The following is a 25,890-nucleotide window of genomic DNA, read 5'->3' on the forward strand; positions in this document are numbered from 1 at the left end:
CCGCAACAGTCTGGGGAAAATGGCACCAAATCCTCTAAATCCAGAGAGGAGGAACAATGCAGACCTAGGGATGCAGGCATTCTGTATTCCCATTTTCAGTTGGATTTGGATGGTTTTAGATGCTTCTATGAAAATGTGGGAAAGAATGGCATTTGCTATTCCTTCAGGAAAGCCACAAATGACAGGAAGGGGATTGCAATCAGCCTGCAGGCCTTAAGTTTTATGGCCTGTTCTAAAGGGATCTGTTATATTCATTGGAAATGTAAATGTAAACATCCGTATACAGATCTAATCTGGATGCAGCCTTGTCTCTGTCATAAGCACTCCTATCAAAGCCAGTGTGGGTCTTAAATATTGTCTTAGACATTGGTGCCTGGGTCTTCAGAGTAATGTTTTATAAACACAGTACCTTGTATGAACCCAGTACAAAGTCTGTCTTAAAAAACAAAAACCACAATTCTGTTTTTCTCCCTTCCTTGTTCAGTCTAGCCTTCAATACTTGGTGAATCACTTTGTAATAACTATGTACCTTATTCTTAACAACTTCTGGCTGAAATTTCTCATTTGCACTGGGGGCCATACAAACCAAATGCAGATTTTAAGGGGAAAGATGAATAAAATTGTCCCCATCCAAAGTTTTGAAGGAGGCTCAAATGTTTCCCCAATAACAAATTCTCATAATCACCAGAGAGTCAGCCATGTCTTGAGCTAAGATCATTATTGCTGTTTATATTCTATCAAAGCAAAATCCAATAACCCCCCCCCCAAAAAAAAGAACCCCTTTCTCAGTGGAAGCATCTTATGTTTCTGTCACCTTATATCTATTTTCTCCAAATATGAAGTTAATGAGAGATGCTCTGTTGCTCCAGCCGGCTGTGATTTAGGAACAGAGCACAGCCAGTTACGTTGAGTTTCCCAAGATGTTTATAATGCTTACCTATGCAATATTACCATTCCACCATGAATTTGCCATGCATACTGATTTGGAGGCCTCGTGTGGCGCAGAGTGGTAGGCGGCAGTATTGCAACTGAAACTCTCCCCACGACCTGAGTTTGATCCCAGCAGAAGCTGGGTCCCAGGTAGCTGGCTCAAGTCAACTCAGCCTTCCATCCTTCCGAGGTCGGTAAAATGAGTACCCAGCTTGCTGGGGGAAAGGTAGTCACGACTGGGGAAGGCAATGGCAAACCACCCCACTATAGTCTGCCATGAAAACGCCAGCGTAAGCAGCGTCCCTCTAGGGGTCAGTAATGACCTGGTGCTTGCACAGGAGGAACCTTTCCTTTCCTGATTTGATAACTAAATAACAAGAACTTGGTTCAACCATCTTATGCCATGCCAACATACATGGTGTCTGCTTTGAGTAAACCTGGATTGGTGACAGGATGAAACATAACATTTTAGCTTTGTGTTGCGATAATGGCTTTGTATGCTATGCTGGGTGAACACATCTTCTATCAAGCTATTTAGCCTGGGACTATAAGGCTTCAATCCTGTGCACAGTCACCTGGGAATAAGCCCCATTGAGCAACTCATTGGGACTTGCTTCCAAATAGATGCGCATAGGATCAGGCCACATGTCCTCTTTCCAAAGCTACAAACCTGCAACCAGTTTGGAAAGTTGGGTTAAAGTTGTTGTTTGTTTCAGCGACCCTTTGACAGCACACTCAAAACGGAAGGAAATAGGCTAGCGACGTTTCTTAATTATGTAAGTACCTCTGTCCCCTTGTCTGCGTGCTTGAAATTTGCAGTTTACTTTTATTTAATTTTATAGAAAGAGGAACCTGATGCTTTCAAGCGTTTAGGGACTGGGAATCGTGTGGCCACTTTTTTAAATTATGTAAGTATGACCAATTCTGTATATATGGAGTGAGACTTTCTTTTTCATATGGCCAGCATAAAACTTGCATGAAACTTACTAGACATTGTAAATCCTGAATGTGGGGATCCCCTACTCCTCTTAGCATCACATTCAGTCACAGTGTCTGTGAAGGAGAATTCATTTTTCTTCTCCTTGTTTGCAGCTGATAACAGCTAATGTTGTGGGTCTTTCACTTGCTTTAAAACCCGCTCCACAATGAGAACGTTGTAGCAAACATTTTACAAAATGGCTAATTTTTTTTACTAAAGCTATTGTCTGGTATGCAATCTAGGAAATATGTCACATCCAATGAAATCAATGGGCATATATTCAGTTTTGAAGACATTTGGCTTAGGGAGGGGTATTTCTGATTTCTTCCCCCATGCTTGCTGCAACCAACAAATGCACTGTCATGTTGCCACTGCCCTTTGATTTTGCAGGGCATGCATGTCAAAATGACCATTATATAGCAACGTAGTCGTATCTAAAGGGGATTCTGAGGGCAGAATGCTATGCAACACTACTGGTAATGTAAACTGTATTGTGCTAGTGTAAGTGACCTCTAGCTCAATGCCAATAGTCAGGAGAACCCGCCACATCCGGAAACGGTGTTGGTGCAGAGGCCGCTTAACACTAGCACAATGGCATTTATATTGCCAGTAGTGTTAAACAGCATACTTGCCCCAAAGCCCCAAACCTGTTAGTTCAGAATTTCTCACCTGAGACCTAAAACAATTATAACAGGAACAGGTTGAGCCACACTATTTCACTTCTGGCTACCCTTTCTGGCTTGGAATTTGTCTCTGAAATTGGCTAAATTGGATACCTCGTATAGCAGTGCCACCTCTTTAGAGACCCCTGAACTTAAACGCAGTGGGTTGGACCTTCCCTTCCCTTCCCTTCTGTCAAGTGAACAGAATTCAAGTTCCTGGAATGGGGGTTTCCTGCCTCCCCCTTCCCTCGGGAGCTGCCTTTGGGGCTTGGGGTGGTCCCCTTGGGGGTGGTGTCAGTTATGCTACAGGGAGCTGCAGGTGGAGGAGGAGCTGATGGGAATTGCTCTCCCTCCCACCCCACTTGCATGAATGGAAGAGCAGCTTAGGATCCAAACCATTACGTGGAAATGCCACTCTCTACAGTATGACTGAGGTAGTCATAATGTGTTAATAGAATTCGCTGTTCCCTGGTCTGAAATCATTCCTTAGTGCAGAGGTAGAGCTGTGTCAGTTTCATAACCATATGTCAGGCCAATAAATGGATCTTTCAGAGACGCATGTAATTAAGCAGTGTTGTCAGTGCCAAATTGTGCTTCCAATTTGCTAAGGAAATGTGTGGCTAAATGGCCATGTAGCTTTTTCTCCTGGCAAGTACCATAAAACAACATCTCTGGAAGGGATTTAGGCTGCAATCCTAAACCCATATACTAGGGAGTAAGTCCAGCTGAATACAGTGCAACTCACAAAATGCATAGGCTTGTGCTGTTAATCTCAAGTGAGGTCAGGCACCATAATTACTTTTATACCAAATCCTGTCAGTTATTGCTCCTGACATTTAAAACCCTGTAAATATGAATGACTACCATCACTGACTAATCAGTTTTTAAAATTACTTCAGATGCTACCTGTATTTTTATCCTGATAAATCTACATTCTGTAATCCAGTGAATCCTTTGCTCTGATTAACGTCACTATAGAGTAAAAGAGCAATATTTCTGACCTGTGAAGAGTCTTGTAGCTGTTGTTGGCTGAGATGCTGGATATCAACACCGTGATGATGGATATCAGCATTTGGGGTGGGCTAGGGTAATTTTAGAAATGTGATGTTTTTAATGTTGAATTTTATTGTATGAACTGTTTTTACTGTTGTACATCGCCCACAGTGGCTGGGTGACCAGCCAGATGGGTCATTAATAAATTTAATAAATAAATTAAATAAATAAATATCAATGGCTTTTACTGGTATTTCCTATTGTTCTTCCAGATGAGTGATGTAGAAGCTGGAGGCGCCACAGTTTTCCCAGACTTTGGAGCTGCAATTTGGCCCAAAAAGGTAACAGCTGAGTTTTCTATAACTAATGTTTTCCCACTAAAACTTCCATGAACACTGTGTTCACTCTAAAGATTCCTAGTATTCTTTCTATTTTGCACCATGTAGAAATATATAATCACATGTATCAGGGATGTAACCAGATGTAAAATGGCCTATGTGGAATCCCTGTATTAGGAAGAGATGCAGATTAGGGATCTCTTAAGTAAAACAGACTGTAGATGAGAACACACACACATGTATATATATACTAAATTTCATTGAATCAGTGAAGGCTTTTCTTCCATTTTCAGGGGACTGCAGTATTTTGGTATAACCTCTTCAGAAGTGGAGAAGGTGATTATCGAACAAGACATGCAGCATGCCCAGTATTAGTAGGCTGTAAGTGGGGTAAGTAAAATATGTCTCTTTGGTTTTAGGAGTCAATATTACAAGTTCAATAAGCAGTTAAGGGATGAAGTACTGGATCACTTATGGCCTAGGATGTGGGCATTGCTGTGAGACATTCTTTGATGATCCTACATCACATTAAGACTACTCTGCTGTTTGGTGTGTGTCAGTGACCTGGTTCGCATGATCACCACAGTCTCCCGTGGCATATTAGCCATGGCGGGTTGCAGGGCCCATGGATGCCAGTTGCCAACCCAAGCCCCTGCTGCTGCAGCTTCTCGTGTCATCTGAGCCCGACAAGGGTGGTTTGTTGTGGTGGTGAACAAACCATCCTACCAATAGGCCATGGGTTCTGGGTGTTTTGTTAACCACCCCAGCCAGCCACCCTCGCCAGGTTTGGACAATACAAGAAGCCACGCACAGGGAGGATAATTATGCAAAACAGCCGGCATGTGACCAGCACACACAAGGTGGTTTACAAACCAGCATGGCTCGTTAATCACCCTGTGATCATGCAGACTGGGCCTATGACTCTGATGTTCAGTTCGTAGATCGTTTTTAAAGAAAAAAGTACAAAATATGGGCTGCTATAATCTGCGGGGTAACAACGGGACGTGAACGGCCAGGAAGAACGTCACGTTCCAGTGAAATTTTGAGTGCTGAATTATGCATGTGAAATGTTAGTGTCCAGTGGAAGCGTCTAAAGCTAAAAAAATGTGGGCAGCATCATGATCCACCCCAGCAGGCACAGCTGTACTCACAGGAGGGATGGGCATAGGAGCTGTGTCCCCTGCCTCCTCCCACCCAGATGAATCTAGCCAGCATTTATGTGCTGCAGGAGGCCTATAGGGACACCCAGCTGTCCCTCCCCACCCCATGGACCCAGACTTGCAAGGCCACATGTTCATGTGGCCAAAGGCCAGACAGGAAGGGAAAGGGAGAGAAGAGAGCGCCTGTGAGCTGTATTCCCTTCTGCATGCACATCTACACGTACCGGGGTCAGGTGAGAAGGGCCCTGTCCATAATTTTGACATTTGTTCTTTGTAAACATTGAAGTGTGCATGCGTGTGTGTAAAATTTAGATTTTGTACTGGTTCCAGTACAGTTGCATCTCGATGCAACTCTCATTATTATTGGGGGGGGGGGGTATGTGTCCACAAATGTGTTGTTGCCTTAGTAAAGCCCAACATGAAAATGTTGCATATAGGCCTAATGTTACTGTCCTAACAAAATGATTTATCATTCACAGTATCGAACAAGTGGTTTCACGAGAGAGGAAATGAGTTCTTAAGACCATGCGGGACAACAGAAGTCGACTGAAACCAGCCTACGTGTTAGCTTCCTTTTTTCCATCTGCCCACATCTTTGTGCATGGTCCAGTTCATTTCTAAGAAATGACTCCTACTCTACTATAAATAAATGATGGCACTATTTATTTAAAGATAAGGCAGTGTCTGTCAATGAAAGTAGAGAGCTCTTCCTACAGTTGGTGCTACATGGTTATTTCTTCTGATGTTATCTACATTTCTCTGCCCTCTCCAGTCTCTGCAACAACCACAAAAACTGTCAGGCTGCAGGCACTTTGGTCTTGTGCCTCCTGAACATCGAGCACTTTTAAACATTAAAGATTTGTCAATCAGTCAATTTTTCAAATGCACAATTTTTAATTTTATTGTATTTTCTAGGGTGTGCAACTTTTAACAAACAACATAAAATATTATTTTAAAAGAACTGGCATTTGTAGTGTTCATTTCATTAATGGCCAAGGTTGTCTGTGTTCTCTATTTATCATTCCCATAACACTAGCTGTGAAGAAGGAGAAGGAAGACAAGGACTAGGCATTGTAGCAGTTGTAGAAATCGGACTTTCCTCTGCTACAGAGATAGGAAATAGGAACTGTCTGTGTGTGTGTGTGTGTGTGTGTGTGTGTGTGAACGTCTCAAAGTCCTAGGCTTCAGTTCCTTGTGCAATGCAACATGTTCAGCAGACTTCAAATCACAGGGTGTGAGAAGCATTTGCTAAAAAAAATGTGTCAAGCAAAAAATTAAGACAATACACTACAGCCAATAATTTTAATTATATATATATATATATATATATATATATATATATATATATATATATATATATATATATAAAAAAATATAAATATATATATATGAGTGAGAGACAGAGACCGAGTTGTGCGAGTTGTTGATTTCTCCCCCTTTGGCTAATCTTAGTTCCCAGTGCTGACAAAAAGTCCACTAACACCAATGCAAGGACCCAGCTCCCCAGCTTTGGAGGTTTGGGGTTGAATCCAATTGTGTCATTCTGCTGACGGAAGCAGTTCCTTCAAGCGGAACTGGGAGGAGGCGATTACCCCTCCCCCTGCAGCCCCTCATATGCCCTCAAAATCTTTGCCGAAGTCTGAGAATCATAGAATAGTAGGGTTGGAAGGGGCCTACAAGGCCATCGAGTCCAACCCCCTGCTCAATGCAGGAATCCAAGTCAGAGCATCCCTGACAGATGGCTGTCCAACCTCGTCTTGAAGGCCTCCAGTGTGGGGGAGCCCACTACCTCCCCAGGTAATTGGTTCCATTGTCGTATTGCTCTGACACTCAGGAGGTTTTTCTGATGTTCAGGCGGAATCTGGCTTCCTGTAACTTGAGCCCATTATTCCGTGTCCTGCACTCTGGGATGATCAAGAAGAGATCCTGGCCTTCTCTGTGACAACCTTTCAAGTACTTGAAGAATGCTATCATATCTCCCCTCAGTCTTCTCTTCTCAAGGCTAAACATGCCCAGTTCTTTCAGTCTCTCTTCATAGGGCTTTGTTTCCAGTCCCCTGATCATCTTTGTTGCCCTCCTTTGAACCCTCTCCAGTTTGTCTGCATCCTTCTTAAAGTGTGGTGCCCAGAAATGGACACAGTACTCAAGATGAGGCCTAACCAGTGCTGAGTAGAGGGGAACTAGTACTTCCCGGGATTTGGAAGCGATGCTTCTATGAATGCAGCCCAAAATAGCATTTGCCTTTTTTGCAGCCACATCACATTGTTGGCTCATATTCAGCTTGTGATCGACAACAATTCCAAGATCCTTCTTGTTCGTAGTGTGGTTGAGCCACGTATCCCACCTCTTGAAACTGTGCATTTGGTTTCTTTTTCCTAGGTGCAGAACTTGGCATTTGTCCCTATTAAATGCCATTCTGTTGTTTTCTGCCCAGCACTCCAGTCTATCCAGATCACTTTGAATTTTGTTTCTGTCTTCCAAAGTATTAGCTATCCCTCCCAATTTTGTGTCATCTGCAAATTTGATCAGCATTCCCTGCACCTCCTCCTCCAAGTCATTAATAAAAATGTTGAAGAGCACTGGGCCCAGGACTGAGCCCTGCGGTACCCCACTCGTTACCTCTCCCCAGCTTGAGAAGGTCCCATTGATAAGCACTCTTTGAGTCCGATTCTGTAGCCAACTGTGGATCCACCGGATCGTTGTTTCATCTAGCCCACTTTGAGCTAGTTTGCTCATCAGGATATCATGGGGCACTTTGTCGAAAGCTTTGCTGAAGTCGAGGTATATGATGTCTACAGCATTCCCACGGTCTACAAGGGAGGTGACTTGATCAAAAAATGAGATCAGATTTGTCTGGCAGGACTTGTTTTTGACAAATCCATGTTGGCTTCGAGTAATCACGGCATTGTTGTCAAGGTGCTTCCAGATGGATTGCTTTATGATCTGCTCCAGAATTTTCCCAGGGATTGATGTCAGACTGACTGGTCTGTAGTTCCCAGGTTCCTCCTTTTTACCCTTTTTGAAGATAGGGACAACGTTAGCCCTCCTCCAGTCATTTGGCACTTCCCCCGTCCTCCATGATTTCTCAAAGAGAATAGACAGCGGTTCTGAGAGTTCTTCTGCCAGTTCCTTTATTACTCTAGGATGCAGTTCATCTGGCCCTGGAGATTTGAACTCATTCAAAGTAATGAGGTGTTCCTTGACCATATGCCTGTCGATCTCAAGCTGCAATCCTGCCCCTTCAGCCTGTACTTCACCTTTGCCAGGGGGGTCATAGACCCTCTTTTGGGAGAAGACTGAGCCAAAGTAGGAATTGAGCACCTCTGCCTTTTCTTTGTCATCTGTTATCATTTTGCCATCCTTATTTAATAGCTGAACAACCATTTCTTTCCTCTGCCTTTTACAATGCACGTAGCTGAAGAAAGCCTTTTTGTTGTTTTTAGCATCCCTCGCTAACCTCAGCTCGTTCTCCGCTTTAGCCTTCCTGACGCCATCCCTGCAATTCTGTGCTACCTGCCTGTACTCTTCCTTTGTTACTTGGCCTTCTTTCCACTTCCTATATGTGTCCTTTTTTGTTTTCAGGTCATCCCTAAGCTTTTTGTGAAGCCACATTGGCTTCTTCTGTTGTCTTCCACCTTTTCTTCTTGTTGGAATTGTTTGTGATTGTGCTTTGAGAATTTCCTTTTTTAAAAGTTCCCACCCATCTTGGACTCCTTTTCTCGTTAGCGTCGCTTGCCATGGGACCTTACTGATCATTGTTCTGAGTTTATTAAAATCAGCTTTCCTAAAATCCAGGGTACGCGTTTGACTACACTTGGCTTTTGCTTCCCTTAGAACCAAGAACTCAAGTACAACATGGTCGCTTTCCCCCAGAGTTCCTGTAACTGCTACTTTATCCACTAAGTCATCTCTGTTGGTTAGGATCAAGTCAAGGATAGCCGATCCTCTAGTTCCTTCCTCTACTTTCTGTAGGAGGAAGTTATCCGCCACACAAGTCAGGAATTTCCTGGAGGGGCCATGTTTTGCAGAATTTGTCTCCCAACAAATATCGGGGAAATTGAAGTCCCCCATTACTACTACATCATGCTTCCTTAAAACATTGGCTATTTGCTTTTCAAAAGTTTCATCCTTGTCTTCTCCTTGATTGGGTGGCCGGTAGTAGACTCCGACCACCAGGTTCCTTTTATTCTTTGCTCCATTTATTTCAACCCAGATGCTCTCGATGGGGCTACCAAGCTCCTCCTCCTGTATTTCTGTGCAGAGATATGTATTTTTCACATACAGTGCAACCCCACCTCCCTTTCTGTTCCTCCTGTTCTTTTTGAACAAGTTATATCCTTCAACTGCTGTATTCCAGTCATGAGAGTCATCCCACCAAGTCTCAGTTATACCTATCAAGTCATAATTTCCCTCCTGTATTAAGAGTTCAAGTTCGTTCTGTTTGTTTCCCATACTCTGGGCATTAGTATATAGACATCGAAGACCATGTGCTTCATAGTCTGGCTTTCTTCCTACATATGTCTGAAGACTATTACTGGGCGCTATCAGAGCTGTTCTCTCCATTGCAGTGCATGCGCCTATGTCCATCGTTACCCCCAACATTACATCTCCCTTCCCCGTAGGATTCAGTTTAAAGCCCTCCTGATGAAGTTCTTCATGCTGTGGCCAAACACATTCTTCCCAGCCTTTGTGAGGTGCAACCCATCCCTAGCCAACAGCCCATCTTCCAGGAAGTATAGGCCGTGGTCCCAGAATCCAAATCTCTCTCGTCGGCACCACCTTCGTAGCCAGTCATTCACCCGGAGTATTTTTCGTTCCCTTTCTATCCCTCTTCTAACTACTGGAAGGATGGATGAGAAAACTATCTGGGCCCCAAAGTTCTTGAGTTTCCTTCCCAAAGCTTCAAAGTCTGACGTGATCTCTTTGTAGCTCCGCTTGGCGGTATCATTTGTTCCCACATGGATGAGAAGAAAGGGATACCTGTCAGTGGGCTTTATGAGTGCAGGCAACCTTTCAGTCACGTCTCTAATCTGTACTCCCGGGAGACAACATACCTGTCGAGTCCATGGGTCTTCACGACATACTTGGGTCTCGATCCCACGCAGCAAGGAGTCTCCCACTACTACCACTCTTCTCTTCTTCTTCTTGTAGGCCTGGGTTTCATCGCCTCTGTTTGACTGACCTTTAGCCTCTTGCTCACTCTCATGCAGGTTCCCCTGTGATTCTTCCTCTGCAGGCTGTCCTCCAGTCTCATCTGCAAACCCTCCAGAGAAAATGATTGGACAGCACAAGGGGGACGAAAGAGGCAGAAAGTCCCTTTGCACAAGTAGATTTCTGCTAGCGTAACATTAGATTTAACCCTTTGTTCCATCTAGCTCCAGCTTTGAGCAGTGTGGGACTGCAAAGAGCACTGGCTCTTTATGTGTCAGCGTAAGGCAGCCTTCCTCCAGATGTTTTGGACTGCAACTCCCATTAGCCCCAGCCAGTAGGCCAATGGTCAGGAATGCTGAAAATTGTAGTCCAAAACAACTGGAAGGCGCCAAGCTGGGGAAGGCTGGCCTAAGGCGTGCTTAGGGGGCCATGGATCTGCAGTGCAACCATAAGATGCTGCCATGTGTACAGGATGCTGCCATGGGCTGCTATGTAATTTTGTGGTCTCTGACTATCCACAAAACTCCTTTGTTGTGTTGTAGTTACATTCACAAAGATCTCTAGGCTCACAACAGCACATGGAATAATGTGTTTGTGCTTTATAGCAATGTGTGCACCATATGGCTATCGTGCAAACATTGGGATGAAGTTGAGATGGCTCCAAAACCACAGCTTCAGATTGAAAGTTCCTGGAATGTCCTGGTGGAAAAGCCAAAGGCATATCCATTATCTTTTTAGATTCCCCAAGCACCTACAATTGTTCAGGCTGATGATCAAGAGTAACGATCAATGGAAGGTTCCACCATTTTACACGGCTTGACAGCTAGAAACTACTCAGAGCACATGGGAAATGGGCAGGATACAAAAATTTGCAAGGTTTTCTGTTCCATGCGTATCATTACATTTGTTTCCGATGACAGACAAATGTTTAATCTGCTTTTATTTAACAAACAAACTATAGAGCAAAAGGCAGAAAGTAATCTCTCTAGACCATTGCCCTGCACCTAAGCCGGATTCATAATAGTTAGGCCTATTTATTTCATTCTCTGCTCTTCAAGATTATAACATGCCAGCTCTCATTTCACTCAGCCTGGAACCAATAACATCAAAGTCTTCTGCCTCTGTTGTATCTTTCCAGGACCAGGAGCAGTGTCTGGATTGAGGTTTTGCCCCTTCTCCCTATGCCAGATAGCAGCCCATCTACCACTGAATGAAATGAGAGCTGCTGAGAACAGAGCCAGTCACGATCTTGCACTTCCCAATCCCATGTATTCTTGGTTTCAGGTTCTTGGTGTGATGCTGGAGTCTGACCACCAGCATCATGTACAGTTTTATGGAGAGACTCCTGAGATACAGGGGAGTAGGTAGTTGTATAACGAAAGGATTCAACACTGGTGACTCTCTTAAGTTCATAACCTGTGATGGGGGGAAAACAACAGTAACGATGCATTGTGTTTGTTGAATGCTGTAACATTTTAGTCTAAATAAATAAAAAATTGAAAAGATCACCAAATGAAAAATTAAATGTAAAAAGCCGTACTAAAGGTCTGTGAAATTTCACAGATGGGATGGGAGTGTTCTAGGAAGGAGGTGGTCATGAAGAATGCTTTGCTTGCTTTTCCCTGGGAGAAAGCACTGGAAATGCACTGGCCTTGCCCCTGCAACTCTGGCATTGTTTCCCACTTCCCAAAGCTGCTTCCTCCGGAGGGGTGGGTGAGTGGGGAGAGCAGTACATTTCTTCACATTATCTCACTTCCTTCTCTACATTGGTGGCTGGCCTTCTGACTGCTTTTTAAAACACAGGGCATGAGAAGTGGCTGCTGCAGAAAAAGTGTTGGGCGGGTTCACATGTCAGCGAATAAGCCACAGTGGTTTGGTTCTCTGAACAAGCCACAGTACGCCCAAGAGACAATTTGGCTTGCCATGGCTTGTTCTCCCCTGCCTCCTCCGCAGTCCCCCAGTCGGCTCTAGCACGTATCCCAAGCGCTTTTGCAGTAGAACCCATCTTGCCTCCTCATCCTGCCCCCCACCCCACTCCGATTTCTATATTAATTCCCTGGCTTTTAAAAAATAATTTTTCACTGCCTTTACTGTGATAGGCTATGTAAATACTTACATAGCCTATCACAGAAAACAGCAGGGGCGCAAATAGCGTAGCAGCCGCCATTTGCGTCCCAGCTCTTTGCCGTGATAGGCTACATAAACACTTGCGTAGCCTATCATGGCTGCTTGCAAGGACGCAAAGGACGCCATTTGCGGCCGCAGCAGCCCAGCCACAGCCGGAACTCCGGCTGTGGGCAGAGCCGCTGCGGAGCGGAGCCGGCCAGGGAGGATTCCGGGGGGAGGGACGGAGCGCCTCCCCCCCACCGCGGATGCCCCGGCACGGAGCCAGGTAAGGGATTCATAGATCCCTATCAGATTCTCAGGGTGGCTTGTCTGTGAAAATTAAGCCACCCTGTAGAGAATGCAGTGGGTTTGGATGACACAACAACCCACCGTGGCTAGCTGCCCATGATGGGTTGTCATGTCATGTGAAACCAGTCAGTGCTTGGATTTGCACAACGTGCTAACCCATGCTCAGTGGTTAAGTGTGGGCTGTTTGTTGAACTGTGGGTTAGCATGTTGTCTGAACCCAGGACATTTTCTGCAGGGTGGCCTGTTAACCATGTAGTGTAGCTTATTTTTCTCGAACAAGGCACCTTGAGAACTCATGGTTTGCTGTTGGGTTATTCAGGGTGGTTAACAAGCCACACTGCATGGTTAGCAAGCCACCCTGTGGAAGACGTGCTGTGTTCAGACAACATGATAACCCATGGTTCAACAGCAACCCACACTCAACCCCTGAATGTAGATTAGCACGTTGTGTGAACAGCCCCATTGTGTAGTGTTCTGGTTTAGGATGTAGGAAGCAACCTTATATGAGTAAATAATGGAAAGCAAATGCATAGACTTATAAGAAAAGAAAGCATCCTGAATACGCAGTGTAGGCACCCATCTCAGCAATCAGATCCTAAGTGACATGATTTCAACTGTACTTGCTGTCTGTGCAAACTGCAAGTGGTCACCAAGTTTGTAGCTAGCATTATTACAGATTACCTGCCATCTCTTACTGTTTCTGCTCACACGACTCTTTTCCATCATTTGAAGTTAGAGCTATTAATATCCACAATGAGAATGGTGGCTTTTCACATCCTGTTCTCTAGTAACTGGGTCAATTACTTGATAAAAATAATTTTGCATGCATTTTTTTAAAAGTACACTAGTCTTGCTTAAAGTACATTTTAATTTTAGGTAATTTCCTAAACTGGAAGAACTAATAGGTTTGTTGCACAGTGATGGAATCTGTTTCCACACATTGGCCTTTGCATTTGGGTTTAACTCAAAACGTTTTTGGAAAAATTAAACCTATTTGCACCACAGGTGGGAGTATCACAAAATGAGCAAGTCTGTTTCATGGAGCATGGTAGCAAAGTAATCTCCCTAGAGAACATTGGTGATGGGGAGGCCTATAAATATATGGGGGTGCAATCCTATGCATGCTTAGACAGAAAAAAAGAACCCTACAACCCCCCGCATTCCCCAGCTGGTCATGTTGTCTAAACATTCATAGGATTTTTCTGTCTAAACATACATAGGATTGTGTGCTTAATAAATAAATTCCACAGTAGTAGTGGTAGTAGTAGTAACAATAATAATAACATTGACATTGAATGTATGTTTTTCTACTGGCATGAAAGTACATTCCCCTCCTCACATTCAGATGTAATATATATCTGCATTTTGATTCTCATACTGTATCCAACCTACCAAATACTAAAACTTTAAGAACTCAACATGCATCCTAAAAAAAACAGACCATGATATAAGCGAGATTATGGTGTGTTTCTCAGACAAGGTCGACGCTGCTTCCCGCACACTAGGCATTTTATTATGGAACAGCCACCACACTTCACCCACTTGCTTTTTAAGGGGTGTCTGCATGAATCAAGAGCAAAACCTCCTCCTATATTTTCACACTTCAACTTGCTTTTTTCCCCCAGGGCTCAGAAAATTCTGGGGCCCTGTTATGGCCTATATAGATTGCTCTAGAAATTCCCTTCTCTATGGCCTGTCCCTCCTCTCTTGAAATCAACTGTAATGTTTTTAACTCTTTCACTTCCAAATAGTATTGTCTTTATATCCATTTCTCCCCCCCCCCCCTTGTAGCTGCTAGATGGGCAATGATGACTTGGACTGCAGCAACAAGGGAGGGGATGTTTAAATCTCCCCCCCCCCATGCCATTGCCCTGATGCCCCACCCACATATTTGGGGCTGGGGAAAGGACGACCACCCAGCGGGCTACAGAGTTTCATTACGATTCTGGATGGCCTGGAAGCAGAATTGCTATTCCACTTGAAGCTTGACGGAAACAGCAAAAAATGGGCACTGCTAAATCACCATGTCTAGATGCACCCTAATGACTGACCTCCTAGAGCGGCAGCCAAGGTTTTGCCTTTGGGTCTTAGGCCCTTTGTCAGCTGTGCATCTGGAAGAAAATGTAGCTCCTTTTTCTGGGTCAGATCAACCCCTCTAAGCCAGCCTTCCCCAACAAAAAGGCACCTGACAATCCGCGAAACACAGATGGAGCAGATTTTTATGCAGTCCATACATCCCTAATCAGCATACATAAAACACAGTACAACTGTATTGATTTGGCATCCTGATTCTGTCAGGTCCCAGTCAAATTACATTCTTTTGATTACCAAGCTCAAACTAGACCACTTGTGAAAGGAATGACAGTTTGATAGAAAATGGATGCAGAATAAATATGTAAAGAAAGCTCACATCAGCCAATGAAGCTATCACAGCTGAGTGTCTATCTGAGTCCCCAAGATAAATGAGACGTCATTCCCCTAGGACCGGCAAATGTTCTCCAGGATGGTTGAATGCGTATTTCCCTTGGATCGAGACCAAAGGACAAAGCCTGCAGGTTGGATTTTATAGGATTCTCTTTCTAAGCTCAGGAGCCTGTTATATGAAACATACTCCCTTCTCAGGAGACTGGGCGGGGGGGGGGGGGAGGCTTTCTTTCCTGAAGGTGCTCAAAGCATTGCAGGCTAGGAAATCAAGCACCCTTTCCCTGAGAACAGGGCCCCAACATCCCAACATGGGAGGGGGAGTTATTCAGCTCTTCCATGAGAATCAAAACACAACACCCTTATCTGAAGAAGGATGCAGTAGCTTGGCATAGGCCAAACACATGTAGCTGTACTTGCCCGGTACTAATTCAGACGTGTGAAAGGCCTACTTAGGGCGCAATCCTATGGCCTCTAGCTAGCGGCTAGACAGCCATCGGATTGGTCAGTTTCCAGGAACTGCCCTCTGAGCCCGCGCTCTGAGGTTGGTTCCCAGAGAACCACCTCCTCGCCCCTGCTCCTGCCGCTATGCTCGTAAGAGCAGCGCGAAGTGGGGCAAAAGGGGGCATACCCAGGGGCAGGGTGGGGAGTGCGGAAGTGCTGGTACAACACTTCCTATGTGTTGTCCAGCCTCCCCACCCTGCGCTCCGACGTCCCGCAGCTAGACAGCCGAAATCGACAGTCTAGCAACGAATGCAGGGTAGCTGGAGCGCGGCGGAGAAGATCCCCTCCGCGCTCCTCCCACCGTGCATTGAACAGGCGGTTGCCTCCACGTTTGGGGGAGGCCACCTATCTGCATAAGATTGCTTCCTTAATTAACTGTAAAGCTGCCGGTTATGCCACACTACACAGGTCTCTAGCTGGCTACCAATAGCATATAGGAATGCTGCGAAGTCCACTTTGTTGCATCCCAACAAACTCGCTACAATAACACATAAACAACATTAAAATCATAATGCTAAAATCACAAATATTTAATAAAGTGCAATAAAACCATCAACGTAATCCAGAATGGAGCGTAGCCAGGTCCTTTCCCGTTATAGATCAGAGAGGACATAGTAGAATCACACTGCAATATGCACTGATGGATCAGTTACTTTCTGAGCACAATTCTAAGCGCTGGTCTCTATCTTTAAAGCTCTAACAACCTGGCCTCCAATTATCTAAAGGAACACCTTCTTCCATATATGCTTCCCTGTGACTGTATATCTTCTCATGAAATGAAGGTAATAATACTGCCAGAGGTATGAAACACAGGGATCGGAACTGCACTATACTTTTGGAATTCCCCTCCCAGAAAAGCTTCTCGTGTCAACTCCAGGATGGTAAAGCCTATTATATTTAGGAAAGTCTTTTCCCTCTCTGATTTGACCTGAAAAAGTGAAACACTAGGCCTTTTAGTACCGTGAGGTTGTTTTCCTTGATTTTAATAGTGTTTTGTTCTTAGATTATTATTTAGTGCATTTTTACACATATGTGCCATTTTGAGAGCACATAGGAAATGGAACACAAATCCCCTAAAGAAACACAGTATTAAAACACTTCCATACATCATTTCGGATAATAAATAGTTTGGCATGTAAAACACTTTTCTGTTCATCGTTTGGAAAAGCAAGACCATGCTTTTCTAGCAAGAAACATTCAAATTCTGATTTACATTTTATAGTGGATTGGAGTCTCTCCGTACCAGGCTCTGTCTTCTCTTGGAATTATTATTGTTTGCTTCATAGTTAACTATTTAAAAAAGTTCTTAGGGTCTGATTCCTCACCAAAGTCCCCCAAATCTGGCTTGGACAAGAAGACCCACATGCCCACCATAACCAGTTCTATCACATCAATGCACCATTTACAGGGTTGCCAGGTCCACACCCCCAAGGAGGGGGGACCACAACTCAGTGGTGAAACACATGCTTTGCACGCAAAAGGCTCAAGGGCCAATCTCCAGATCCAGGCTGGCCCAAGACATTTTGCTGCCTGAGGCAAAAGACAAAATGCCTTCCCCCACCCCCAATTGCACAAACAGAAGCGGACCAGAGTGGCGGCTGAATTTTATTTCAACATTGGCAACGGGACACTATTCAACAACACTAGTCATGGGACAGCATCCTACACCACACCTGAAGGAGCAAGCAAGCTTAGCAGTCACAGGACAGGCCAAGTAGCACACACAGCTCTGTCATAAGAGCATAAGAAGAGCCCTGCTGGAACAGATCAAGGGCCCATCTAGTCCAGCACTCTGTTCACACAGTGACCAGCCAGCTGCCCATGGAAAAGCCACAAGCAGGACATGAGCACACCTAGGGATGTCAGAGAATTCCGTCACGGATCTCGGTGAGGCCGAATGCCAGTGCATTCGGCCCCCCGAAATCTGTGGCGGAACGGCCTGCCACCCCCCTGCCCCCCCGCAGACCCCCCCCCGGGACGAGACTTACCTGGGGCGGATCTTCTGGGTGGCGGCAGCTCCGGCGGTGGCTCTGGCGGCGGCGGCAGCGGCAGCTGGCGGTCTTCCGACCGGCTGCTGCCGCCGCCTTTCCAGGCTTGTGAAAAAAAGAAAAAAAAAGACGTGCTCAGCTACGTAAAGATTTACGTAGCCTATCATGGCTAGGTTTTTAAAAAAAGAAAAAAAGACGTGATAGGCTACGTAAATCTTTATGTAGCCTATCATAGTTGGGGGTGGGTTTTAAAAAAAAACAAACGCGTACGCAAATGGCAGCAGCTACGGCCGCTGCCATTTGCATTCCTTCTTTTTCCCTTCTTAATCTACGTAAATATTTATGTAGACTATGATGGCAAAAATCAAGGGGAATGCAAATAGCGTAGCGGGCGCTATTTGTATCCCCTTTTGAGTCGCTGTTTTAGCCTACGTAAAGATTTACATTGGCTAAAACGGTGAATGAAAAAGGGACGCAAATAGCGCCCGCTACGCTATTTGCGTTCCCCTTGATTTTCGCCGTCATAGTCTACGTAAATATTTATGTAGATTAAGATGGCCAAAAAGAAGGAATGCAAATGGCGGCGGCCGTAGCCACCGCCATTTGCGTACGCGGTTGTTGTTGTTTTTTACCCATAGCCCTCTGTGGCCGGAAATCTGACCGCCGACAGCTCTGGCCTGGCCGGGCCTGGCCGGCTGCTCCGTGGAGCTGCCACGGAGCACAGCCGGCCGTTCGAGGATTCCGGGGGGAGGAACGGAGCGCCTCCCCCCCGGCCAGGATTCCGGGGGGAAGGACGGAACACCTCCCCCCCCCACCATCAACATAATCCGCGAAAGGTAAGTCACTTTTGTACATCCCTAAGCACACCTCACCACCACTTCACAAGCATCTGCTGCCTGAGGCAGCCCCCTCACTCTGCCTAATGACAGGGCCAGCCTGTCTCAGGCAGCGGGGCTGGGAAAGACCTCTTCCTGAGATCGTGAAAAGCCACTGCCAGTCAGAGTAGGTAGTACCAGTGCAGATGGGCCAGTGGTCTGATTTTCTCTGAGACAACTTCACATGCTCTCCTGATCAAAATGCCCTTCTTGTCCAGAGCACAGATGAGAAACTCAAGCTGAAATCACTGGGTGTCTCCATACCTCATCTACCTGGAATCCTAGTTTCCCAATAACCCCTTCCTTATTTCTACACGCTGTGTTCTGAGACATCAAGACTATGTTGGTTGTGCCCCAAGGGCTGCACCAAAGATGACATGCCCGGGCTTATACTTCTGACTTGAGCAGTCTCCAACAGGATCCTTCTCATGCATGTTATGATGACAAGCTGTACGCATATAACATAAAGCTTTCGAAGCGCATCAGTCAGAAGTCTGGTTCCTATTACAGCATTCACAAATCCTGCTTGATTCACACTATGGCTGGTTAACAAAGCTTTTAAATTAAAGGAAGAAAAATAATTTCTCTCTGGTGTGTGGTGAGCTTTACCCATCATGAGGTTTTATAATGCTGCATTTTCTTTCTTTGCTCTTTCTAGCCTTCTCATGCATCTCAGATTAGGGGACAATGTGCTGCTTTCAATTAGTGAATGTAGGGGATGATGTCAGAGGATTTCAATTCGTAAAGAGATACAGCCATTGCTAAAACGAAATGCCACATGCTAAAATTATCACTCCAGAAATATGTATTTCACCAATAACCTTGTTTGCAAATTCAGTTGGTTTTAGAAGATTGAATTCATGGGAACAACAACTCTGTGAATTAGTGCAAATGATACCAGTCTCTAGATTGGGTTGGGCAACTTGTAGACCAAAACTTGTTTGGAGGGCCGCAACTCCCATGACCCCTCACCATTGGTTAGGGCTGGTGGGAGTTGTAGGCTAAAACAACTGGAGGGCCACAAGTTACACACCCCTGCTCTAGATGGTAGCTGGAGAAATTCCTTCAACCAAGGGAATTCCTTCGCTGTTGTTATGCACTGCTTTTGTACAAATGAGACAGAACTGAGGAGGCACACAAAGACAAAGCATTAACAGTGCACTCCTGTACATGTCTGTGATGTCCTCTGTGAGGAAGGCCTGAAAGTGTGCTCACCACACAAAGTCCCTGTTGATGGAGGCTCGTTACTTACTGTTTGAGATGGTGGGTAGGGGTGCGCATCCAGTTTGAATGACACAAACTCCAGAACTGCTTGGGAGTGAAGCAGGCTGCTTTGGAGTGATTTGGATTTTGCCAACTGCGAAGCAGGGCTTTTCCAAAGCCATTCATTGTGATTTTGGCTGCTCCTGACGCCTTGGGTCTGCCTCAGAGCTTCAGATGACCCAGACAGAGTGAGATTGTCTGTTAAAAATTGTTACATTTGTGACTGACAGCTCTAGGGGAATAACTTTACCAGGGCTTTCCTTTTTAGTTCTAATTACTGTGTGCACTGTGTGATGCACATATCAGCTGGTGTCAGCTGAGCAGAGAACAAAAAGCCTCAAACTGATTTTCATTCATCATAACTCCTTAACCCCTGCCCCTATCTTTCTGAAATTGTGCCGGTTACTTACATACGATTTATGCCATTTTCATACAAATTGCCCAAAATTCCACAGTGAATCCCCCTTTCCCCCTCCAAACTTTAAAGACTTTCTTTGCACCAAAGCCCTCGTGCCTATCCGTCAGAAATTTGGCAGGCTTCATCCCCTCAGAAGGGACAATTGTGCCTGCAAAGTTAATCCAATCTGGCCAAAAAATAAAATAATTATAGGCATCCCCTTTAAAACAAACAAACACTGTACAGGCACCTTGTACAGAAACATCTTCACCTATTTGTCCTACATTTGGCAGGCTTCATCACTCAGAAAGGGCTACCAAGTGTGCAACTTTCATCCAACTCTGTCAAAAAGTAAAACTGTAGCTGTTTCCTCGTTTTCCTATGTAAGTCACTTTCCTAGAGCTCAGCCAAAATTTCTCAGAAGACATTTTTCTGTGAACATTTCTGAGATTTTTCTTTTTCTCACCCCCACTTAGCAGAATTTTTTTCCAATATTCTACAACATTTTGTTGTGGTGGTGACTGCCTCCTCCCCCTGTCCCCCAGTGCCCAGAATGAGGCTAGGTAGGTCCACGGCATTGTGGAGGCTGTAAAACAGTGGCTGGGCTGCCCACATAGTTCCTGCTCCTACTACTTAACAGCGGCAGCAAAAGAAAGAAAATAACTTGGGGTGGGATGGGGGATGAAGCTGTGCTATTACCGTTGGTAGTAATGAACCCACCCCCAAGACTGTTGGAGAATTTTTCCTCCCCCTGAAGAAATTTGGTGAAATGTTCCCCCCCAATTTCTCTGTCCACAAATAAAGTGGAGAATTTTGAGAATGACCTATTTGCTCACATCTTTTATCAGAACTCACTGAAGCTATTCAAAGTCTCATGATATCCTGATAATATTCCATTATTGCTGGGATTGTTTAGCTTGGGGGGAAAAGGAGGGTAAGGGAAGACATGATAGAGGTCTACAAAACTATGCATGGTGTGGAGAATGTGGATAGCAAGACATTTTTCTCCCTATCTCAAAATACTAGAACCCAGGGTCATCGCATGAGGCTGACTGGTGGGAGATTCAGGATGCATAAAAGGAATTACTTCTTCACACAGTGCGTAGTCAAACTATGGAATTCGCTGCCACAAGATGTAGTGATGGCCACCACTTTGGATGGCTTTAAAAAGGGGTTGAGCAAATTCATGGAGGAGAATCAATGGTTACTAGTCCTGATGGCTATGTGCTGCCTCCAGTACCAGAGACAGTGAGCCTATGTACACCAGTTGCTGGGGAACATGGGCAGGAGGGTGCTGCTGCGCTCATTCCCTGCCTGTGGGTTCCCAGTCGATAGCTGGTTGGCCACTGTGTGAACAGAATGTTGGACTAGACAGCACTAGACAGGCAGAGTGAGGCAGCCCCTTCAGGCAGCAGGCGTCCTGGAAGGGAAGAAACAGTTATTTAATTTATTATGTTTGTATTTTTACTCCCAGGAAGGAGGACAAGCACTCGTGAAACTTCTGCCTCAGGTGCCAAAATAACTTAGCCGGTCCAGTTTACTATGCATACTGACTTTGGATGGGGGTGGGAGCAGGACAGCAATTGCTGCTCTGCCTCGAGCAGCAAGGTGTCTTGGCCCAACGCTTGACCAGGAGCAGAGAGTCCTGTGTAATCCCTGGCTCAGTAAAAAGGTTTTTGCAGGCTAGCGGCTGGACGGACGGGAGGGGCGGATTCCTGTGGACCCTCCCACCTATTTGCAAGCAAGGGGAGCTGTGTGCCTCTTTGGAACGGCAACAACAGCATACGCTCATCTCCTTTTCAGCAAAATATTCTGGACATCGCGGAATCAGTTGAGATGCCTCACTTTTCCAGCAGTCAATCTTGTCAGTTTTCATGATCTGAGAAAAGTGCTGTTTTTAAAAAAAGCAGAATAAGATCTGTAGAAACTCTACCTTGAAACGGTTGATTATTTAGGGGTGGAAAGGTTGATCCCAGTGGTGATTGACAAAGGGAAAATGCTTACTAGGAGACATGGCCACCTTGCAACTGGTATTTCTTTATTTATTCCTTTGTTGGTAGAATTTATGTGCTGCTCTGTATCTAATAAGATTCCCAAGTGGTGAACAATAAGAAGAAAGGAACCAAAATACAGAATTAAAATATTTAAAATCAAATTATCCCTATATAGCTGGTCAGTCAAAGAAGTCTTGTTTGAATAAAAATGTCTTCAGCATTTGGTACCTCTGTAACCTGGAGGGTCTATTTAGCCATCTTGAATAGTAGCCATTGATTGACCTATCCTCCATGAATTTGTCTACTCCCACTGTAAAGTCATCTAAGCCAATGACCATTACCACATCTTGTGGAAGTGAATTCCATAAATCAATTATGAGTTTTGTGAAGAAGCTTTTTTCTTTTTTTTTCATCTGGAATCTACTGCCCATCAGTTTAATTGGATAACTCTGTGTTCTAGTATTTTGGGGGAAAGATCTACTTTCTCCACACCAAATATACTTTTCTAAGGGTGAAATCCTATCAAGATTGGCGGCCACCTCTGAACTCAGGGGCGACCACCTATCCAAAGCAAGGCAGGAGAGGCATGGGGGGATCATTCCCTCTGCGCCTCTCCTGCCCTGCTATTTTCCACTAGGCAGCCATTTTAAGCTGTCTAGTAGCGGGGGGCCAACCGGGAGAGAAGGCTGCATGTATGACACATAGGATGTGTCGTACACGCAGCTCCGCTCTCCCTGCTCCAGAACGCCCCCAGCCCTACCCCCATTTCAGTCGCTCCACGCGCCTCTTCCGAGCGTGGAGAACAGAGCTTCTCCGCGCTGCCTTGGAAGCAGCGCGGATGTGGGGGGAGGTTGGTTTTCCGGGAACTGATCTCGGAGTGCGGGCTCCAAGATCGGTTCCTGGGAAAGAGCATATCCTCTAGACAGTGTCTAGTGGCCATAGGATTGCTCCCTAAACCTCTATCACATCCCCACAATTTAGGCTTTTTTTCCCTAAACTGAAAAGTCACCATCATTTTCACTGATTGGGTGAAGGGAAGGTGCTCCAACGCCTCGATAATTTTGGTTGCCTTTTTCTGTAGCCTTTTCAGCTCCATAATATCCTTTTTGAGCAATCGGAACTGTATTCTTTGGTGTGTGTGTTTTTCAAATATATTTTATTAATTTCGTTTACAGTTAATTTTAACAACATCCATCATGAAAAAGAAGACTTGGAAAAAATTCTAACAAATCTTATACACTTATAATATTGTTTCAATCAATCTTTTATCCAAGTTATCTCAATAAAATATAATCAAATAATATAGTTAATAAGTACAACTAAAAAAAAGTCAAAACCAATTTGAGATTGTGGGGGGTAGTAGTTCTCTTGGCAAAATTGTGTAAAGAGGGACTAACTTTCCCAGAATTTGTTCCTATAGTCATCTGATACACTTGCTCTTAAATAAACTGTTAGTTTTGCCATTATAGCAAAATCCCATACTTTGTTAAACTACCCTTTCCAATGAGGGAGTACTGGAACTTCCTGCTTCGGGGCAAATAATATTCGTGCAGCTGTTAACAAATACAAAACACGTTCCTTGTGTTCCTTCTATATAGGGGGTGATATATAATTCAGCAATATCAGCACAAGGTCTAATGGTACATCATATTTCAGGATTCTAGTTAGTATTTTGATTATCTTACTCCAGTATTTTTGCACGTAACTGCATGTCCACCACATATGAAAATATGTTCTGCGTTTTGCATCTCTAACAGATTTTAGAATATGTCTTGTTTATTGTACCAGTGACTGCAGGAGTTAAATACCATCTTGACATAACTTTACAGCAGTTCTCCATTATATTCACATTTAAGGAAAATGTATGATCTTTTCTCCAGAGTTTCTCCCATACCTCCAGTGATATATTATTTCCAAAATCTTCCCTACTTCCAGTCGGAGCAAATGTTGCCCTGGCAGCATTCCGCGGAGCCTCCGCAGGATGCTATCTCAAACAGCTTTTAAAAGGTTGAAAAACCTTTTTATCTTCCCCTGGAATGAAAAGGGGAGGCAAGAGAAGCATCTGGATGAAGTCTTGGAAGAATAGCCCTTTCTGCGAAGCAGCAGGTGGGCTGGGCTCTGGGGCTAGCCTGCCACCCAGAGCTTAATCATCACTTGTTTTGAGACTCCTATCTAATTAGGAGAAATCAGGGCTGACGTGCTCCAATGTAGTTTATGGATTAAGAAAAACCAACAATATTTGAGGACCCAGAAGATCTGTTTGAAGAGAAGGATTGCTACATCAAGGAGGAAAAAAGGAGCAGGATCTCCATCTACCCCCCCCATACCTCCTGTGGCAAAGGCTCTGAGAAGTGAAAATAGAGAGGAGTTACTTGCTCTGATAAAAACTTTGTCCTTGCAATTTACTGAACAGGCTAAGAAGCTGGATACAATTCAAAATTCCATCACCGCCCTGCAAGGGGCTGTGGATTTAATTAATACTTCTTGGCAAAAAATGGAGGCAAAGGTTACCGAGCTGCAAGATCGGGTGGCAGCCAACAAGACTGCCAAGCTTTTAACAACAATTTTTTTGCCAGAATCTCCCAACCTGAGGCTCTCATGCGCAGGACAAATGTACCTATTATTGGTATTAAAGATCTACCTACTGATGTAAATTTGTCTACTTTTGTAGATAAGCTTCTGCATGAGATACTCCCTGTGTCATCTGATTATTTACTTGATATTGAGCAGGCATTCCGTTTGCCAAATGCCAAAGGGACTGGTTATATGATTATAGTCCAATTTGCAAGGATTTCTACAAAAAAATTATATCCTGCGTCTGGCAAGAGGGGGCGGAAGTCTTGTTTGGGGATCAAAACAAGAAAAAGTCATGTTATTTCCGGGTTACACCAAAGAAATTGCTGATAAAAGGAGGCAATTTACCAAGGCAAAAAACCTGGCAAAACAAATGAACTTACAATATAATTTAAAATATCCTGCTACATTTTGCATTGTTTCTGAAGGTCAGATGAAGAAGTTTCTAAATCATGAAATGGTGGAGGCGTGGCTAATCGGAAAAACTCATGAGACTTGTGTTCCAGCCCCATGAACTTGGAATTTATAAACATGTTTTGTCAACTGGCTATGTTTAGTCTGTAAGATCCAGGCTAGGCCAGAGATGATTGCTCATATATATTCGTCTTTTCTCTCTCATTTTTTTCCTTTTCTTTAAATCCTTTCTCTTTAAATGGCTATGATATACTGTACTTAAATTTACTGTTTGAGGGTGCACACTCATTTATACATCTAGTACAAAATACATTAGTGATTGTTGTAAGGTTGATTTTAAGCTTTATTATTTACAACAATATAAAATTTATTAGTGACTTGCTATTATTATTTATCCTTTCTAATTTTCTTCATTTTTATTATTATTACTATCACTATTATGAGACTGGTTAGTAATATTTTAGGCTGGTTAAATTGTTAAGCTTTACTGTAGGACTGCTTCCTTGCTTTAAGACTGATGATATGATATTGAAATGTACTGAATTGTAATATTGCCAATGTTATAGGTATAACCTTTAAGTAGAATGGTATTTGAAGTTTGTGTGTAATGGAGTTTAAATTTAATCCTTTTAAATAACTTTTAAATATTTTTTCATTTTCTTTCTTGCTTTCTTCTTCCTTCTTCTGGTTTTTTTTTTCCATTCCCCCCCCCCTCTTTTTCGTTCATGCTGTGTCCTCATAAGAATACTGTATTGTTGGGAAACTGTAGATACTGATTAGGTTGTTGGTACTGTTTATTTCATTTATAAAGATAAAAATAGAATAAAAAGTA

The 25,890-nt window shown here is 44.1% G+C and overlaps 1 protein-coding gene across 8 annotated transcripts in view; it reads left to right on the forward strand.

The window, feature by feature from the left end:
• Window positions 1-6,028, forward strand: part of P4HA2 (prolyl 4-hydroxylase subunit alpha 2) — a 70,131-nt gene extending 64,103 nt beyond the window's left edge. For 4 of the 8 annotated variants that reach the window (XM_084838849.1, XM_084838847.1, XM_084838846.1 and 1 more), the window contains 4 exons: window positions 1,773-1,838; window positions 3,837-3,905; window positions 4,196-4,292; window positions 5,542-6,028. In XM_084838849.1, coding sequence (XP_084694975.1) covers window positions 1,773-1,838; window positions 3,837-3,905; window positions 4,196-4,292; window positions 5,542-5,612 — 303 coding nt within the window. In that variant the 3' untranslated portion in view covers window positions 5,613-6,028. Of the gene's footprint in view, window positions 1-1,646; window positions 1,707-1,772; window positions 1,839-3,836; window positions 3,906-4,195; window positions 4,301-5,541 lie in introns of those variants that run through there. The other 4 variants (XM_084838853.1, XM_084838852.1, XM_084838851.1 and 1 more) reach the window with 2 other exon arrangements.
• Window positions 6,029-25,890: the final 19,862 nt, after the last annotated feature.

Source organism: Heloderma suspectum, chromosome 2 (genome assembly GCF_057233095.1).
Source record: "Heloderma suspectum isolate Gila_16-S chromosome 2, 16-S_ref, whole genome shotgun sequence".
In the NCBI taxonomy this organism is placed as follows: Eukaryota; Metazoa; Chordata; class Lepidosauria; order Squamata; family Helodermatidae; genus Heloderma; species Heloderma suspectum.